This window comes from Anomaloglossus baeobatrachus, chromosome 4 (assembly GCF_048569485.1).
Source record: "Anomaloglossus baeobatrachus isolate aAnoBae1 chromosome 4, aAnoBae1.hap1, whole genome shotgun sequence".
Lineage (NCBI taxonomy): Eukaryota > Metazoa > Chordata > Amphibia > Anura > Aromobatidae > Anomaloglossus > Anomaloglossus baeobatrachus.
In genome coordinates, this window is record NC_134356.1 from 370,629,168 (window position 1) to 370,649,066 (window position 19,899).

Consider the following 19,899-nt stretch of genomic DNA (forward strand, 5'->3'; position numbering starts at 1 on the left):
AGAGAGGGATCAAGCTGTGTCATTACAAACACCTCTGTATCTCCAGCTACCAAAACATCTCACCGCAGTTAGTGTGGGGATGGGGGGATATTGCAGCAATAACCGTGCCATGGGGTGAGAACTGCCATTACAGAGGTGTTTGTATTCACTTACAGCTCTACTCTTCGTCATCTCTCTCTCTCCTCTTCTCCATCTCTCTCTCTCCTCTTCTCCATCTCTCTCTCTCCTCTTCTCCATCTCTCTCTCTCCTCTTCTCCATATCTCTCTCTCCTCTTCTCCATCTCTCTCTCTCCTCTTCTCCATCTCTCTCTCTCCTCTTCTCCATCTCTCTCTCTCCTCTTCTCCATCTCTCTCTCTCTCTCCTCTTCTCCATCTCTCTCCTCTTCTCCATCTCTCTCTCCTCTTCTCCATCTCTCTCTCCTCTTCTCCATCTCTCTCTCCTCTTCTCCATCTCTATCTCCTCTTCTCCATCTCTCTCTCTCTCCTCTTCTAAACACAGTAGGTGTCAGCAATGTGTGACCTGTGGAGGATAGCCGAGAGCCTGTTCTGACTTATTCTGGAGGCTTGTTCCCTCTTCCCCCCGCATGATGCCACCTTCTTACGACTGGTCAACACTGTTGATGAGTAAGCATTACCATGCTCGATACTCGAAATGAGCAGTTGGACTCTCGGACGGGTTTGACTAATTTTCCGAGTATAATGGAAGTCAATAGGGAACACAAGCAATTTTTTGAAAGATCTTCCATAAAAATGTTTGCGTTACCATTGACTTGCATTATTCTCTGTACACGAGTCGCTCCTGTCTGAGCGTCCAACAGCGCATACCGAGCATGGTAGTACTCACTCATCACTAGTGTTGACCAGTCATAAGAAGGTGGCATCATGCAGGGGGGAGACCAGTCTCCGATAACGCTCCCATGCTTGAAGGGGAAGTTCCAACCTAAAGTTTCTAAGCTAATATCTCCGCATCGGAGATGAGACATCAAGAGAGAAAACCTGTTTTATTCCGCTTTGCAGCCAATATTCCATGATTTAGTTAGTGTGACATGCTAAAACTGGTGAAAGGTTCTCTATAACTAGATGTAAAAAAATATTCAGTGGATGCACTTTCTTTTTTAAGGTTTTTATTTTATTTTCACTGAGTGACTTTGTACAGTGCACTTCAATTCTATATAACGGAGTTCAGAGTTTAAAATGTATTTTGGTTTATAAATTATATTTATTATAATTAATAAATTATTGAATCAATGGCTGCAGATATGAGGATCTGTCATCTTACATTTACTTTCTTGATTTTTCTTTTTGATTATCTGCTGAGATTAGTATAGATACATTTTCCAATTTGCAAAAAATGGCTAAATTGCAGTTTAACTTGTGCAGAAAGTTATTTCCCCATTGAATCGCTCCCTGATATGTCACCTGCCTTCTGATCTTTGCTGTGTATTTGTTTTGGAATTGCCTGGTAACATGTAAGCCTAATTTTTTAATAATGGCTTTGGCATTTCCTAGTGTACCTGATCACATTGCAATCCATGTAACAGAGTCATCTGCTATGTGGCTGCACAGATCACACTTTTCAGCCGCCCGGCCACTGATGGAATTAGGTTTCCATTGCCTTATAGCTACAATGAAGCTAAGATCCAAATTCACAGACCTGTGTAAGCACATTGGGCTTCATTCATACATCTGTATCAGATCAGTGTTTTTCAATTATTGTGGCTTTAACCAAAGTTACAAAGAGTTGGATTCTGAATAAAAAAATAAAAATTACTATAAACATTTTATCGTTTTTCTTGAATTGAAATCTTGGCTGGATGAAGATTACTGATCAGATACTAAAATGAGAATGACGTCTTAACTTTCTTATTATTATTCTTATTTATTTTTTACGATCTGCAGCTTGATATCGAGCCATAGCGACTTGATGGATGGCCGATCTGTAGGAAGATTCATCTTGTGCAACACTAGATAGGTCCACCAGGGTCTTCTCCGTCGTTTTCTTGATTAGATCAAGCCTTCGGGTTGCTGGTCTTCCTTTTCACCTTGTTTTCTAGTACATTAGTTCCCTAAGGCTATGTTCGCACACTGCATCTTTTATTACGTTTTTGGTGTGCTTTTGAGGTCACAAAGATGCAGCATAATGCAATCATTTCCTTCCTCCAGCAAAGTCTGAGAATTCTATTGTGCTGTCCACACTGGGCATCTTTTTTTTGGCTGCATCTTGACTGCGTTTTTGAAGATGCAGCATTTTGTGTTTTTTTCAGCATTTTTGAGCCCTCCCAGGCAATAGATTTGACTTAAAAAACGCAATGCAAATGATGCACTGTATGAACATAGCCTTAAAAGGGTGGTTCACCCATATTTTTTTATTGTCTAGTTCGATATTATATGGAGAAACAATGTTTCTCTCAAATACCTTATGTTGGCAATAGTGCCTGTGAGAGGTGCTATTGCAGACCGCTGTTCCCCGCTCTGGTGACGTCACGTCAAGTGCCGCACATGTCACATCCCTGCGGCCGGCCTCAGTCTTCCTGACTCACTGAGCTGTGGGCGGTGTTTCATCACTTGTCACAGCTCAGCGCGTTTCCTGCTTGCAGCGTTCTGCTGTGAGGGAGCAGGGAGCAGATGGGCTGTGACAATCGGTGAAACATCGCTCACAGCTCAGTGAGTCAGGAAGACTGCAGCCGGCCGCACAGATGTGACGTCACCAGAGCGGGGAACAGCGGTCTGCAATAGCGCCTCTCACAGACACTATTGCCAACACAAGGTATTTGAAAGAAACATTATTTCTCAATATAATATCAAACTAGACAATAAAAAAATATGGGTGAACCACCCCTTTAAAGGGAATCTGTCACCAGATTTTTGCTACCTTCTCTCAAAGCAGCATAAGGCTATGTGCGCACGTTGCATAATTTCTTGCATTTACACTGCATCTAGCACTGCAGCGTAAACGCATGCGTCCTGCGTCCCCTGCACTATCTATGAAGATTGTGCATAATCCGTGTGCACGATGCTTTTTTGAATGTAGTGATTTCAGAGTAAAAAATTTCACAAAATCTCTGCATTCAAAAATACAACATGTCACTTCTTCCGTGCGCTTTGGTTGCAGCTCCCACTCTGTCTATGGGAGAGGCAGCATCCTGAGTGCATGAAATCGGCATCTATTCTGCAGACACACTGCATCCATTACGCAGTGTTTCTGCAGCGATTTGAAGCGCACATGCACTGCTAAATCGCTGCAGAATTTGCAGTATGGACATGACACAACGTGCGCACATAGCCTAACGATGTATCTCTTAGTTTACCATGTGCAGCAGTTGTGACAATCAAAGTATTTAGATGCAGGATGAAGCAGGGCTTAGAGAGCTAACCCCGCCATACCACAAATCTTTGTCTATTGACAGTGGTCTGCTTATCAAAGGAGGGGGCTTGGTAAGACTAGGGGTAACCTGCACCTTAATCCACGCGGTGATAATCTCCTGGTCATAAATCATTCATTGTAAGTAAACAGCACACAGCCTGATAAGTGACACATCACTGAATGCAGTGTTTGAACCCCTACCTCACATGGTCTTCAGATTACATAGCAAAAATCTGCTTACAGATTCCCTTTAATACAATGTGACTTTGTGGAGATTTTCAAGTTCTCTGCTTACATCTTGGCAGTATGTGTAGCATTAGAGTTTGTGTGCTATATTTTTTAAAATACAGATGTGTTGCCACTTTGTGAAGGAAATCTTCAAGAATTTCTATATAGTTATAGAAAAAATCATGGTATAAAAAGGCCATGATTTAATTTTGTAAATTACGACATATATTCCAATTTTATGGTATACATATGTAGAGAAAGTGTATAACATCTGCATATCCCTTTAGTGGGAATTGTTTCTCTTGTTTTGCCAGTTGGCTCTGTGGTTTTATATCGCGAGGCTGTGGGAGCACCTGCCTTTGGAGTATTAGTTGACTGTTAGGAGCCTCAACTGTCCTTTCAGTTCTAAACGTCCTACTACGCCACGAGCTTAATGTCCGGGGTGACTCTACTTGGAAACGTATTCTAATGCTGCGGATTTGTAGCAGACAGCCCCACTCCTCCTTATTTCTAAAAAGTGGTTGCTTAAGTTTCTTAACATAAAAGAACTTAGATGTTTCTAGATGCTGGAGCGATCAGATGTGAATCAGATTGGGCTTGTGTGTTATGTAAGCAATTTTATTTTCCAGCGGTCCTGTTCCTGTAGTGAGCCTCGAGAAAATCCCAAATCTTGTGAAAGCAGATGGTGCCAATGTTAAAATGAATTCAGCTACGAACTCCTCTTCAGCAGCATCTTCCGCATCCTCCCTGTCTAAACAGTCTGTGGTACCGAAGCCTGTACCCCCTTCACCAGAAAAGATCCTCAATGGCAAAGGAATAACACCTGTAGACAAAAAGCATCAAAATGGCACCAAAAACAGTAACAAGCCTTACAAACGAGTTTGTGGTGAGTGAAGCACCGATATGTCAGATGGTCATTCTCTAATGTTGGGCTCCTGTGATTTCTCTGTGATGTACCTTCTAACTGGAGCAGTAAAGACCAGACTTCATATACCCTTGGGTATCTGATGCGATGGCGATATGGGATTTATTTTGAGGTCTATAAGGTAAGATAAGTTCCTTCACATGCAGCTAGTGAACGTTATTAAACATTCTCGTTGGATTTTGGCGCAGAATGAACTCTAAAATCCACTTTGGATCTTACCCCAGTGTGCTTTTTTTATATATAGTCTTACAAATGAAGTGGCAGTCTTGATAAAGTCCATTTCTCTGATAGATGTCGTAATAAATCTGTCATTCAAGAACATTTGTTATGCTTCAGTGTTCTGATATTGCAGTTACACACTTATTTTCGAGCTCCCTGAGGCTCCTTTCGATTCCCTCACATGTTGTATGGTGAAGAATCTTCTATTGCACCAGTTCATTATGGCCGGCCTGGTCTATAGCGGAAAATATTCTGATGTACACAAGGATTGAGGTAGTTTGGCTCATCCACCGAGCATGTGCGACCACTAGCATTGAACACATTGTTTTTTTTCTGAGCAAGTGCATTCCAGGGGGGCCTTAAAGTGAACCTGTCAGCAGATTTGGGGCCTATAAGCTGTGGCCACCACCAGTGGGCTCTTATATACAGCATTCTAATATGTATATATGGGTGCATGACGCGTCTACGTCATCCACACTCGCAGGCATTGAGGTCCTGCGCAGGCGCACTTTGATATGCCCTGAGCAGGGCAGATCAAAGTATTGTAGTGCACCTGTGCGGGATCGGCGAGTGTGTATGACGTAGGATGCGTCATGCACACAGGCTTCAGAAGGAGGACGAAGATGGTCGAAAGAGAAGGCGCTGGCACCGGAGAACGAAGACGCCCATATGACCCATCTCCACCGCAGCGACCGTTAAGTGAGTATTATAAAGTGATTTTTACGTTCTACACAGCGGCCTGGGCTCTTATATACAGCATGTTAGAATACTGTATATAAGAGCCCACTGGTGGTGGCCGCAGCTTATAGGGTACAAATCTGCTGACAGGTTCCCTTTAAGTAGTATGTAACAAAAATATCTAGAACCAGAATCATTAAAAAATAGAAAAACTAGTTCTGTTTGAAAAATTGTTACGGTATGTTATATTTGATGTAACAGAAAAATGCAATATTTATTTGTGGGATTATTTCCATCTTCATTGGACGTAGATCAGCAATGTAAACCTATGACTTGTCTGGTTTTTTTAGCGGAGAGAGAATTTGACCCAAATAAGCACTGTGGAGTACTGGATCCTGAAACAAAGAAGCCGTGCACAAGATCCCTCACATGCAAGGTACGTTTTCTGTTAGTATATACAAACCCTGTGCGTATAGATTTTGGTTCTAGAGGACATTAATATTCTTATAAAGCAAAATCCATTAGACCTAGTGAATTAACTGTGTTTCTCTTACATTTGTTTGTATGGAAATATAGACTAAACCAAGGGACTATGGTGTAATTTTCCTCAAGTATTCTTATTATTTTGTCAAAATATAGGCCTTGTCAGATGATAACATGCTAATCTCTAATAGAAATATTGTAACTAGATCTACTAGATACTATACTTAAAGGGGCTGCCCACTACTTGGACAACCCCATTCTCATTCCCCTTCTTTGCCCCTGTGAAAAAAATAAGCCTATGCTCACTTCCAATGCGTCCACGGTTCCAGCGATGTCTGAAGCCGCGTTCCTGGGGCCCATGTTACATAGTTATGACACGTGAGCCCCGCAACCAATCAGTGCCGGCTTCATTCCCCCCACCTTCCGATGTTTGAGCAGAAAGTCAACACAGTGCTCACATCCTGCAAAGGCGGGGAGACAGATGCTGTGTGCTGATTGGTCACGGGGCTCACGTGTCATAACAATGTGACGTGGGCCCCGGGAACGTGATTTCAGACATCGCTGGAACCGCGGCCGCACCGGAGGTGAATATAGGCAAATTTATTTTTATGGGGCGTAAAAGAGGAATGAGTAGGGGTTGTCCAAGTAGTGTACATTCCCTTTAAATAAACACAATACACTTTTTCAAATACATAGATAAGGCCATAAACTCAATATAACATAAACAACAAAGACAAAAAGTATAAAGCCTAAAAGATCAGTTTATTGAACAATTGATAAAAACATCTATTTATATAGTATAAATGCAGGGTGCCATCACATACAGGGGGAGGACAGAGAATGATAAATATAATGACATTCCCTTTAAATAGTATTTGAGAGTGCTCAAAAGAGTATGCTTAATGCAACCATCACTAATGGACATCAGTTGGGCAGCATATGGACACCCTTCATATATACTGTAGGTGTCATATGTTAGCTATTTAGCAGACCCTATGCCTCTATATCCAGTTCTGATAACTGGGTGTAGGAGCCAATTTGGGTGCTGTTTAGCCTAGAGTATGTATTAGATTCTCCATTCACTGATGGTCTTTAAAGTTGCTGTTTTAATAAGGAGAACAGGTTCCTAAAAACCTGGCTCCTGCAATCCACAGTGATACCAACTTCAGAGTAAATTTAGTATTCAACAAACTATCTTGTATTGTTATATCTTTTATGCTCTTAGGATAGTTGTAACCTTTATGTAGTGTAGATATTTTAATGAATTTCTAAATGTGGCTAGCACAACATCTATATGTATTTCTCTTTGCTTGTTAGACGCACACGCTCAACCACAGAAGAGCAGTTCCAGGTCGTAAGAAACCATTTGACATTCTCCTAGCTGAACACAAGGCTCGATCAAGGGATAAAGAGATAATAAAAGACAAAGATCATCCACAGAATGCACGAGACTCGCATCAAACCCAGCCTGCACCAGCGCAAGAACAGTCATCAGGGTCGTCTGCCAGCTCTGCTCCGGAACCAAAAGTGGCATCCCCTGCAAAAGCTCGACCTCCCAATTCTGTGCTACCTAGGTGAGCTAAAGTGATTAGTGTTACTCCATCACATTGCAAATACTTTTATTTCAACCTTAACGTCTATAAGTTATTATCATCATGATTTTTTTGGATTATTTTCATGCCAGATAATGGCTTTTAACCCCTTAACGACCGCGGGCAGTAATATTGCGCCCTAGCGGTCATAATGTTACTGCCCACGGTCTGCCGCCGGCAGCATGCCGCAATCGGCGCACATCTCACCTGATTTTCACAGCTGAGATGTGTGCCTGCTAGGCACGAGCAGAATCATTATCTGCCCTTGCCGTTTAACTCCTTAAATGGCGCTGTCAATATGTGACAGGACCATTATAATCGCGATCGCAGTAAACTTTTACTTATCAGCCGATACCGGAAGTCACGAGATTTGATCACGTGACTTCCGGTGGTTGTCATGGTAGCACAGGGTCATGTGATGACTCCTGTACTACACATGAATTACTTTCAGTTTCACTCGGCCTGTAGCCGAGTGCAGCAGAAAGTGAGCGTATCTCCTGTTTACAGCTGTATAGCTGTGATCAGCAGATAAGGCAGAGCGATCGGATTGTTGATCCATATAGCCCCCTAAGGAAACTAGTAAAGTAAAAAAAAAAAAGTTTTAAAAAATGTAAAAAAAACCCCTAAAAGTTAAACTCACCCCCCCTTTCGCCCCATTGAAAATTAAAGGGTTAAAAAAAATAAATATACACACATTTGGTATTGCCGCGTTCTGAAACGCCCGATCTATCAAAATATAAAATCAATTCAACTGATCAGTAAACGTCGTAGCGGCAAAAAAATTCCAAACACCAAAATTACGTTTTTTTTGTCGCCACAACTTTTGCGCAAAATGCAATAACAGGCGATCAAAATGTAGCATCTGCGCAAAAATGATAAAGTTAAAAACGTCAGCTCGAGACGCAAAAAATAAGCTGTCACTGAGCCATAGATCCCGAAAAATGAGAACGCTACGGGTCACAGAATATGGCGGAAAAGGTGCGCCACTTTTTGTGGACAAACTTCCGATTTTTAACCCCTTACATAAAAGTAAAGCTATACATGTTTGGTGTCTACGAACTCACACTGACCTGAGGCATCACACCCACACATCAGTTTTACCATATAGTGAACACAGTGAATAAAATATCTCAAAAACAATAGTGCTATCGCACTTTTTTTGCAATTTTTCTGCATTTGGATTTTTTTTGCCGTTTTCCAGTACACTATATGGGAAAACTTATGGTTTAATTTAAAAGTACAGCTCGTTCCGCAAAAAATGAGCCCTCACATGACCATATTGACTGAAAAATAAAAAAGTTACGTGTCTCAGAAGAAGAATGGCGAAAAAAAAACAGAAAGCGAAAAATCGGCCGGTCGTGAAGGGGTTAAAGGTAATCTGTCTGTATGTTTTTGCAATTAATTTTAGAGCAGCATAATGTAGGGGATAAATCCCTGATTCCAGTAATGTCACTTATTAGACTGTTTTTGTTGTTTCAATAAAATTAAAGTTTTATTAGCAGGAGATTATCACTACAGAACTAGCTTCCTCGTGCCTCTTAGTCGCCTGCTCTGTGTAAGTCCACACGCACCACTGATTAGCAGCTTTCTGTCAATGTACAGTGTACACAGAAAGCTGACCGTTGTGCGGGTGGGTTATACAGGATTCAGAATTGTGAGCACCGTTTACATCTACAGTAGAGAAAACTGGTTTATCAAAATAACAGCAAGTGACACATCAATGGAATCAGGGTCTTCTCCTATATAATGCAGCACTCAGAACACATACAAAAACCTGGGGAAAGATTCCCTGTGACTTACTTTCTTCACTGTCTTTGGAATGACCTTTTTGGGATTTTATTTTGCGAATTTGTTCATTTGATATCTAAATGTATGTTTTGGCTAACTCCTGCTAATGTTTATATCACTTTCATTATTTTAGGCCATCTTCTGCAAACAGCATAAACAGCTCAAGTTCATCAAACCACAGTGCTTTTGTGCCAGAGCCCTCTGCAAACCCTGCGGCGGGGGATCTAGCCAGTCGGCTTTCCAGTGATGAAGGGGAAATTGAAGGTGTTGAAGAGACAGAGAAATTAGACTGTTATTACTCTGGACATCATCCGAAACCTCTTGCGGTATGTAGTCTATGTGTAGAATAAACCTCGTCTCAGGACAAGAGATATTTTACTACTGATTTGGTTATTTTGAAGTGTCCGTTTCGGAATAACTCCAGAATATCCACCAGAGTTAAAAAGTGGGGGAGGTTTCGGATAAAGTTGGCTCCTTTCCTCTTTCGCCTTTGCACTGTTTTCCAAGATGTCTTGACAATTAGCGCTGGAGAGAATAGCAGGTGAAATGAATACTTCCTAGGACCTTTTATTTTCTTATTGAGCTTTTGATTTGTGTCATGGGATAAGGACCAGAATAAAGCTGCCATTTCCAGATCCATCTGTAATTTACCAGTATTTAGCATAGTAATTAGTGTACTGCATAGCAGTGTCATGATCCGGGCTGATTACTGCATCGGCTGACTCTCACTGAAAATTGTTGGTCCCTATCTTAGTAAAATTAGGTTGTAGGCTTCACCAAGGCATAAAAGATTGACATTAAAGTCCGGTACATGTAAAATGTGCTTGATCTCGTTTTTTTAGTTTCAAATATTTTATTGATATTTCAACAATGCAATACAAACAATTCAAATAATACTTTCCCCTATTCGGGGTATCTCGTTTTTTATATTTAATCATATATTTAAAGTCTATTTAGCTATAAATTGTTGAAAATAGAAAACCTTACATGCATTTAGGAAACGCAGTCTCTTATTTATTGTTAGAAAGTCACTTAGCACAATCCAACTTCAAACTAACCTTGTGAAAATGGTTATTAGGAAAACTATGTGATGGCCATCTTTTGCTCTGAGTACCTACATGGTGGTGGTGTGGGGGGGGGGGGGGGTTACCTTATAAAGCTTGGCATGTAACGTGTTTTCCATACCGGTGACATTGTTTATCTTTTTATTTTAGTTTTGCTCTTTTGGAAGCCGTTTGATGGGAAGAGGGTACTATGTATTTGATAGACGGTGGGATCGGTTTCGGTTTGCATTAAATTCCATGGTGGAGAAACACTTGAATTCACAAATGTGGAAGTAAGTTTTAAGGTCTTATGTTTTGTTATAAGTGTCCAATGTAATTCTAAATAGAAATATTTAGTCTAAATGTGATCAATATATATTGCTAAAAAATAGGGGGAACACATAAGCACTGTGCACACTCATTGGCATTCACCAAAAAAGACCAGAATTGTCAGGTGGCCAAAGGGGCCCTCTTCTCATCACAGAGGAGTAGGTTGATGTTGAGCACATGGCAAACGTGGAAGAGTCTGGGGATGCCATGATGACCGTAATGCTGCCTGCAACATCATCTAGTATAGTGGTAGGTCACTGATGGTCTTGTTAGGCACAAACCTCCACGTGGAAACTATCCAAACCCTGACTGCGGTAAGGTACTGGGATGATATCCTCAGGGCCATTTTCAGACATTTAGTAGTGGGCTTTGAGTTCCTCTTGATCCAGAACAATGCTCAGCTTCATGTGATAAGGGTGGAGACGTTAATGCAATTGACTGCCTATCATTTTCCCCACAACTCAACCTCTGGATGTTATTAATCAGTGCAGCCAATGCCGCCAAGTAGTGGCACAAACTGTGTCCTATAGCTCACCAACGCAGGTCTGGGAGGAGATGCCCTAGGACAAAATATGTGATTTTATTAAGAGCATACCCAGATGATGTTGTACACGCATGAGCAGTGTGAGCAGCCTATTCTTACCTCAGCACCCCAGGTATCTATTAGGTCAGAAGGACAGAGTGAACAGCACTGTGAGCAAAATCTTCTTTCCTCTGCACCTCTGCTATCTCTAGTATTAGATCAGAAAGACATGGTGGACAGCTGTGTGAGCGGCCTCTTTGTACTTAACCACCCTAGGTATTTCCAGTATTAGATTAGAAAGGATGGACAGCAGTGCGAGCAGCCTCTTCTTACCTCTGCAGTCTTTTTTTATCTTGAGTATTAAATTAGAATATCCATTAGAAGCATATTACTACACAACAGGGGGACGGAACTTTCTGCTACACATGGTCACAGCCACGTATGTTATTGAAGGGGTTCTCTGAGAAATAATCCAAGATAGTCATTGTTGCCTATTTTAGGCTGTCCTAGGCATGCATGATGACAAGTTGCTGCCTGAATAAGTGCTGTTTGATACATATGTCTCTGAGTTACCTTCTAGTTCCTGTCAAGCAGCGGAGTAGCAAAAACGCAAAGTAGCAGAATGTATTTGCTCACTAACCTGACAAGCATACAACGGGACAATGGAGCAGGAGGTTTAATAAACCTGCCTTGTCCGATGAGTCTGTGCTATGTTGTAAACTGAAACAATGACCGCACTAGGTAGTAGTAGAGTTTTTCCTCTCTTCCTCAGTTAGTGCAGAGCATGGAGTCTTAGTGATCAGAGTGTCTACTTTCCTCCTGCTCCTTGTCCCACTGTAACCTGAAAGGATGGGCAAGCCGTTATTACATTGCCCCTGTCTGGGTGAGGAACAGCGTCAGGAACTCGAATAACTCAGAATATATCGTATATATCAAGTAGCATTTCTTCACGCTACGACCCGGCCCTATCCATAGCTAGCAACTGCAACCAGAAATAGGTAATCTTGGATTACTTCTTGGCGAACCTTTTTAACACTCTAGGGCTATGTGCGCACTTACCGGATTTTGACGCGGATTTTCCGCGGATTTTCTGCATGTTTCGCTGCAGAAAATGTTCATAACATCTCTGCAGTGAATCACCAGCAAATCCTATGGAGAAAAAAAATCCTGTGCGCACTGGGCGGAATTTGACAGCTGCATGTTTTGCTGCGGGAATCCCGCAGCAAAAACAAGTGCATGTCACTTCTTTTCCGCACATCGCTGCGGGATTTCACTCCATTGACTCAATGTTAATCATGAAATCCCGCAGGGAATAACGCAGGCAGCAAATTCTGTGCGGTTCACTGCGTTTTCCTGCGTTATTCCCTGCGGTATTTCGCGGTTTACCTCCGGTAATGTACATCGCTTGTCTGCTGTAATGTACATCGCTTGTCTGCGGTTTGCAGGGAAGTGATGTCATTACAGGAAGAGGAAGCCGTGCAGAGAGTAAACACACACAGATCACAGACACATCACAGACACAGATAGACATCACAGACACATAGAACACACATAGAAAGAAAACGGAAATATAGAAAACAAAGAACGTGGGCTCCGCTGCATATTTACCGTCCAGCCGAGGTAAGCACACAGCGGTGGCCCGGTATTCTCAGGCTGGGGAGGGAGAGGGGCAGGGGTAATGTCCCCCGCCTCACTCCTCCTCCGGCAGCCGAGAATATCAGCCGCAGCTGCCCCGGCACTGTCGCATACATTATGCGGCAGCACCGGCGTGTCCTCGGCTCTTCTTGCCACCGTGTAGCAGTGGCAGCAAGGTAATACAAGGGGTTAATGATGGTGGGGGACCACCGCCATTAACTCCAGGCTTGATCATGGCAGCGTCTATGTGACAGCTGACATGATCAACCCGTAAGTAAAGTGAAAAAAACACAGACACCGAAAAATCCTTTATTTTAAATAAAACAAACAAGCCTCGTTCACCATTTTATTAACCACTCCCGCACCAAAGCTCCGGCGTAATCCACCGCTCCGGCGTAATCCACAGGTCCTGCGCTGCTTCCATCCAGCCGCGACTGTCACAGACACAGCGCTGAATGAAAGCAGCAGACAGCAGAGGTAATTACCGGTCATTTCCCACGGCCGGTAATGTGAACTCACTGCCGACCGTGGGAAATGCAGCGATCTGTCATCTATCTATCTATCTATCCCTCTGTCTGTCTATCTAGCTATCCCTCTATCTATTCTTCTGTCTATCTACTATCTCAGAATTAAATGACTTTTTTTTTTTTTCTTTTCAATGTGCTTTATTGCATTGAATGCAATAAAGCACATCCCAACCCGCACGCGGCAATACCGCGAATAATACCGCGGTAAAACCGCGGCAAACCGCATGCGGTTTTCGGGTGCGGTTTCCCCCGGTTTTTTACCGCGGGTGCGGAAATCTTTGAGAGCATGCGGAATTTTCTCAAGAAAATTCCATTTCCCAGTGCGCACATAGCCTAGGGCAGTTTTCTGACAGTGTAACAAGACAGTGGCCATTTATAGTTCAGTGATCACCTCCCTAGAGAAAACGAAAGTGATTTGTTAATTAAAAGGTATTTTGGAATTAATTGAATGACTATTCCTTTGGTAATTTTTTTTTTCTATTCCTGGAGAAACATGGATTAAATGATTAAATGATTCCTGTACATGCCAATGATTTAGTAGAACATATCAACATATATAACTTGAAGCCACCACATCTGGCTGCTCTACATCCAAGTAGAGCTACACCTGCTTAACATGGTTTATGTTATTTATTTATTTTATTTATTTATTTAGTATTGAAAGCTTTGCTTTAGATGTGACAAAATGAAATAAAAACAAAAATATTTCTAGGGAAAAGATTGGAAAATTATATTACAAGTAGGTTACAGTATAGCTGATACATTAGAAACTCCAAGTCTGTCAATGTTGTTTTACATGTTTTTTCTATATATCTGAAACATCTGTTAAATGAATGTTTTTTCTTTTTTAAATCTCCCAAGAAAAATTCCTCCAGCCGCAGATAGTCCTATGCCTTCTCCAGCCGTACATATCAGCAGCCCTTTTCCTGCATCTGTACTGCAGCCCTTCAGCAGTCCGAGTTCGGTATACCTACCCTCGCCTCCCACCAACTCCAGAACCACCTCCTCATATATATTATCGAATGCGTCCTTTGTCTCGTCATCGGATACAAACTCTGTTACATCACATGCCGCTGCGTTCCCTCATGTTGCACCTACTTTAAATATTATGGATTCTACCTTTAAAACCCCTTCTGCCGTTTCCCCTGTACCGACCACCAGTCCCTCACCATCACACAAGCCACCAAAATCCAAGCCTGGGAAATCGTCAAAAGCAAAAGACCTGTCTTCACGGAGCGACGAGCCTTCAAGTAACAAAAAGAAAAAACCTCAGACGCCTTCTTCCACCTCTTCCTCTTCATTACCTTTACAGACGTCCTCCTCGTCTACGTTTTCAGGGTCCCACAAGAAAAACTGCATTTTGAACTCTAGTGCTACGATTAACTCTTATCAGGCAACTTCTTCCTATAATAGCGTATCTGTGCACAATACAAACAATGGAACAAGCCCAATCAGTGCCAAACTGGAATCGTCAGTAAGGACTTCTTTATCTGGTAGCTCAACGGACTCTATAAAACATATGAGCATGGTTGTTAGCAGTATTGACTCTAGCCTGTCAGTGTCTTCCCTGGTGCATCATCCTGGGGAGCACACATTGGCAGTGCACAACGCAGTGCCCTCGCTGCCTCTTCCCTTTGACAAGTCTGAGGGAAAAAAGCGTAAAAACTCTAGTGCGAGCAGTAAGGCCTGTAAAATCACTAAAATGCCTGATATGAACAGTGTTCACAAAAAGAGCACCACCAACCTTATATCTTCTGTGCCAGATACCCCAAATAGCTCCATGTCTCGTCAGGTAAGTTAATGATCCAGTATTGTGGGTGGGGCATGGCTTCCTTTTGCAAATCGGAACTTTTGTGCTATATCCATATTCTTTTCAACTGATACAGCCAGTCACAAGGTACTATAAAATAACCGATCAGCTACTGCACCGACTTCAATAAGCATATGTGTATATATATATATATATATATATATATATATATATTATGTATATGTAATTATTTTTTATATATATCCCTTTGTTTGACATCTGGAGAATCATCAGGGATAATCTGTGTGTGTGTGTGGTGTGTATATATATATATATATATATATATATATATATATATATATATATATATATATAATATGTGTGTGTGTGTGTGTATATGTGTATATATATATATATATATATATATATATATATATATAATGTACACTGATATGCTGCACATTCATTTCTGGGAAGTTCAGTAAGAGAGGGTGGAAACTTGTGCAAAATTGTTTGAAATGATTGTCTGCTTATCAAAGTCTATGGGTGGCTTTGCCAAAAAGCCTGAAGGCATTCTAACCTGCATCTGTAAGGCCTCATTCAGACTTCAGTGATTACTCGCATACGCAAAAAAACTCAGTTTTTACCATCAGTATATAATCTGATTCTCAGGTATAAAAAAATTAATAAAATTGCAAAGCTTCTCTTATTCACTACAGTGTAAATCACAGACTACCCAATGATGCCATCTTTGTGCTGTCCATGATTTTCAAGTACCCATAGACTTGTACTGGTGATTTTCACCCTTAACGAACAAATAAACAAATGACACATGGTCTGCAAAAGCATATAACTTGACCAGCCCTATATAATATTCGGTGCTGGAGAAGCGGGGTTAACGCCGTGCTACCGCCAATAAGAAGCATTGTTCATTACTAATTTTATTCCATAGTTCAACGCGTTTCACGGATCAGTCCCCTTCTTCAGGACGAAGCAAAAATCAACAATATCATGATATTGTTTATTTTTGCTTGGTCCTGAAGAAGGGGATTGGAGCCCTGAAACGCGTTGACCTATGGAATAAAATAACTTATTATTAATCAACAATTCTTATTGGCGGTAGCGCGACCGCACTTTGCACAACCTTGCTAGGTGAGCGTTTTTTTTATATACACCACTATTTTTAATCTGGTAAGACCCTATTTGCACTCTCTCTAGTTTTCCAGCCCCATATAATATAATAGGTACGTGTTCTATCAATGAAAACTGCAGAGAGAATATGTACTTAAAAAACAGACATCTGAATGAGGCCATAGGTGTAAAAGTATAATCATCACACATAAGTAGCCAGATCAGCAAAGTGTTTACCTTCCCTTTTCACAGATTGTGTAATTCGTGTGATTCGTGGATTAAATTTAAGCTATTTGATTAGCAGAAAATGCTAAAGATAAATATGTAGAAAGTAATCTACTTTTATTACAGTTTTTATAGGAGTTGTCTGCCGGAAAAAAGGCATACTGTCATTTCAGCAGTCTTGTGGTTCAGTGCAGAAGAAAAAGAACCTGGCACATGAATATATATGTTCAATCCATTTCAATATTTTTATTCACCTCCAAACATTTAAGCTTTCAACAGCTCAACATTTGGAGGTAAATAAAAGCAATGAAATGGATTGAACATATATATTCGAGTGCTGGGTTATTTTTCTTCTGATCCTATATGATCCATGAGCACCAAAAATGACTAGGGTGGAGTGCCGGTCACCTGCTTAATTCTACTGTAGTTCGGTGCAGACTGCTTCGGAGAACCGTGCCGGTCACAGAAGTGATGCCTGCTCTAGTCAGAAGTCACAGGACCATTGAAGCCTGTGATTGATTTCACTGATTAGGTGACTTGAAGAGCATGTCACCGGTGTTTCTCTGATGAAACGCTCTTCCAGTCATCTGACCACTGCAAGCCTGAGTGGTCCTGAGACTTCTGAAGGCAGCAGGTGTTGCTTCTGGATCTGGCGCAGACCTCCAAAGTGGTGTGCTCTTGATCCATGGTGATGAATATGCCTTTGGTTTGTGCTACATATTTCTATCAGTTATTAATTTTGTTTCTATTATATTTTCTCACCAGATGGGGAAAAGTAGCGGTGTAGCTTTGTCACAATCTACTCCTTCAAGTACATCAAATCCAGTACACAATAAGCAAGTAAGTAGAGAAATAAATAGGTCATTTTAGAATTTCTGTGTTCCACTATTTTACACTGATGAGCAAAAGGGTAACAATGTTTAGAGCTTTTTACTTTCAGGCTCCATATCTCGCCATCCACTTCAACTTCGAACGTGACTACCTTCATTTTGTAGACCATCATCTTGGCTATCTTATAGATAAATTTGACTTGCAACTATTTACTATATGATTGGTTACAGATTCTTGTCATCTCACTGCATTGTTACTGTTTTGCTGCTAAAAATCTACATTTTACTATTGATTATTTTGTTAGTATTTTGTAAATCCACCTTTGGCTTTTATCACTACCTGAATCCTTCTGGGTATGCTTTTGAACAGATTCAAGCATGTCTCAGCTGCAATCTGATCACAGATCTCTTCTACACATTCCCAATATTGGTGCATACTGGTCGACTCACTTGGGTATATATACAGCTTTTTCTTCAACTCTACCCACAAGTGTTCAATGGGCTGAGGTCTGGGGACTGTGGGGGTCAATCCAGCACCCCTACTTCATTGTCACTGAACACTTTTTTTTCTCCAATATCGACATATGCTTTGTGTCATTCTCCTGCTGGAACACTATGTCGTCCTTTTCATACCTATAGTACTCGAGTGTACGAGGTAACTCATCTTGTAGGATACTCACATATAGCTCTGCATTGAGACTACCATCCATCCTAGTCAAGCATCTGCAGCACCCTGGGATATGCTACCCCAGTGATCTGCAGGATCCTAAGGCTTTCTGGAACACCCTCTGCTGACAACGCACACCTCACACACAGGTAGGGGCACATTCCCTGAGACCTGGGCGCAGCATGTAGAGGGTTAACAGTGGTCAGATGTGAGAACCAATCTCTTAGCTGTTAGCCTGGGAAAGGGGTGTGGCTTGTGGGAAGCAACAGGTGTTGCTAGGCAGAGTTGGCAGGGAGGAAAAACGACAGTTGAAGGAGTGACAGTTGAAAGGAGCCAGTGAGTGAGAGAGGTGTGAGGATTGTGAGGAGACCCCCAAAAGGCGACTAGGAGGTAGTAGCCTGAGGGTAGATAGATCCCAGGCACTACGCACGAGGGGGTACTGGACCCCAGAGTAGACAACAGCTCCAAGCGGTCTGCTGATCCAGCCGTGTGTGGTGACTTCCAGGGTACCACACCACCCATAGGCTCAGGGACACAGCCTCATATATAGGACCCGGGAGAGGGCACAGAGAAGTAGCCTACCCCACAAGGGACCGCGAGGCCTGTCATACTGGGCCCGGAAAGAAAAGGAGCAGAGCGCCGCAGGTCACCGACAGCTTCAGGCAAGGAGACCATCAGCTCTGCATGTGCACGGAGGGCTCAACTGGGACTCACGTCAGCAGCAGGACAAAGGGAAGTTGGTTGACCAGCCGTACCAAACTGCACTTGCAACATCAGTGAGTAAATACCAGTTAATCTGCAAGAACTGTGTCGTGTTTATTACTGGCGCACCACAAGGCGCAGCACACCTACATGGGACTTAAGCCCCTACTGGCGGAGGGTGCGAACACACTTGCTGCTATACCATCTGTCCCTAAAACCACAGCAGCGGCGGCACATCTTATTACCGCAACCCGCCAGTGGCGTCACAAGTGACATACAAAATAACCCTGTTACCGAGCGCCCCCAGGTAACGGAACCGGGCACGGCCACCTGTGACGGTGATCCCCATTATCCACCATCCGGAACCGAGTATCCCAAGGGCCTGGGGTGTGTCAGCGCTCTGCAAATCTAATATCTTTTAGCTGTGAAACAACTCCACATCATCAAGCTTCCTCCACCGAACTTGACAGTTTCTTTAATTTCTAGATTCGTTAGCCCCTTTTTCCCTTGTTTCTTCCAGACTCATTTGCGTCCATCAGAGTCTAGTCTATTGACTTTCGTCTCTTTGCTCAGAAAATCACCCATTTCCAATCTTCTACTGTCCACATTTTGCACTTTTTTTGCAATCTGGAATCAACACTTCTTATGACAATATTGAAGTTGAGGTTTCTTCATATTTTTTCTGGACACTATTCCAGATTTGTGTAACATGTGTCGCACTGTCCTTGCATGGACGTCTGTGATCTCATTATTACGAAGCATAAAAGCCACTTCCACTGCTGTGCTTGTCGTGCCAGAATGTATAGATCTTGTGATGAGCTGACTTGTTGACTCCAATATTTTGCTTGGATATCCACCTTATAGCTTTTGAATGGCTGGACGGACTTCTTTTCGTATACTTTCAACTGTCATGACAATCACATGATACAGTTTGGCAATTTGCTTGGCCGAGAGACCGCTATCGATGAGCTGGATAATGCTATTTCTCTTTTGGAAATCTTGATGACTTCTCTTTGATTAGAACCAGTGAATTTTTGCTTGGTAATCAACTTAATAAAACACTGAACTATTAGAGAATGTGAAAACAGGTTGTAATTTGTAATATACGGGAAGAAAAATATTTTTGCACCACCAGGAGCAAAACAGTAACAATACAGTGACATGACAAGATTCTACATAATGAATTATATGCTAAATAGTTGCAAGTCAAATTTGTTACCCTTTTACTTGTTAGTGTATTAATCTATATAATATTTTGA

General features: G+C 41.9%; 1 protein-coding gene across 5 annotated transcripts in view; it reads left to right on the forward strand.

Annotated features, from left to right (window-relative positions):
* ATXN7L1 (ataxin 7 like 1) overlaps positions 1-19,899 on the forward strand; it is a 224,147-nt gene that overhangs the window by 194,855 nt on the left and 9,393 nt on the right. For all 5 annotated transcript variants that reach the window (XM_075345167.1, XM_075345165.1, XM_075345166.1 and 2 more), the window contains 7 exons: positions 4,222-4,478; positions 5,765-5,850; positions 7,215-7,471; positions 9,411-9,603; positions 10,492-10,613; positions 14,197-15,127; positions 17,207-17,281. In XM_075345167.1, the coding sequence (XP_075201282.1) occupies positions 4,222-4,478; positions 5,765-5,850; positions 7,215-7,471; positions 9,411-9,603; positions 10,492-10,613; positions 14,197-15,127; positions 17,207-17,281 (1,921 nt within the window). The remainder of the gene's footprint in view (positions 1-4,221; positions 4,479-5,764; positions 5,851-7,214; positions 7,472-9,410; positions 9,604-10,491; positions 10,614-14,196; positions 15,128-17,206; positions 17,282-19,899) is intronic.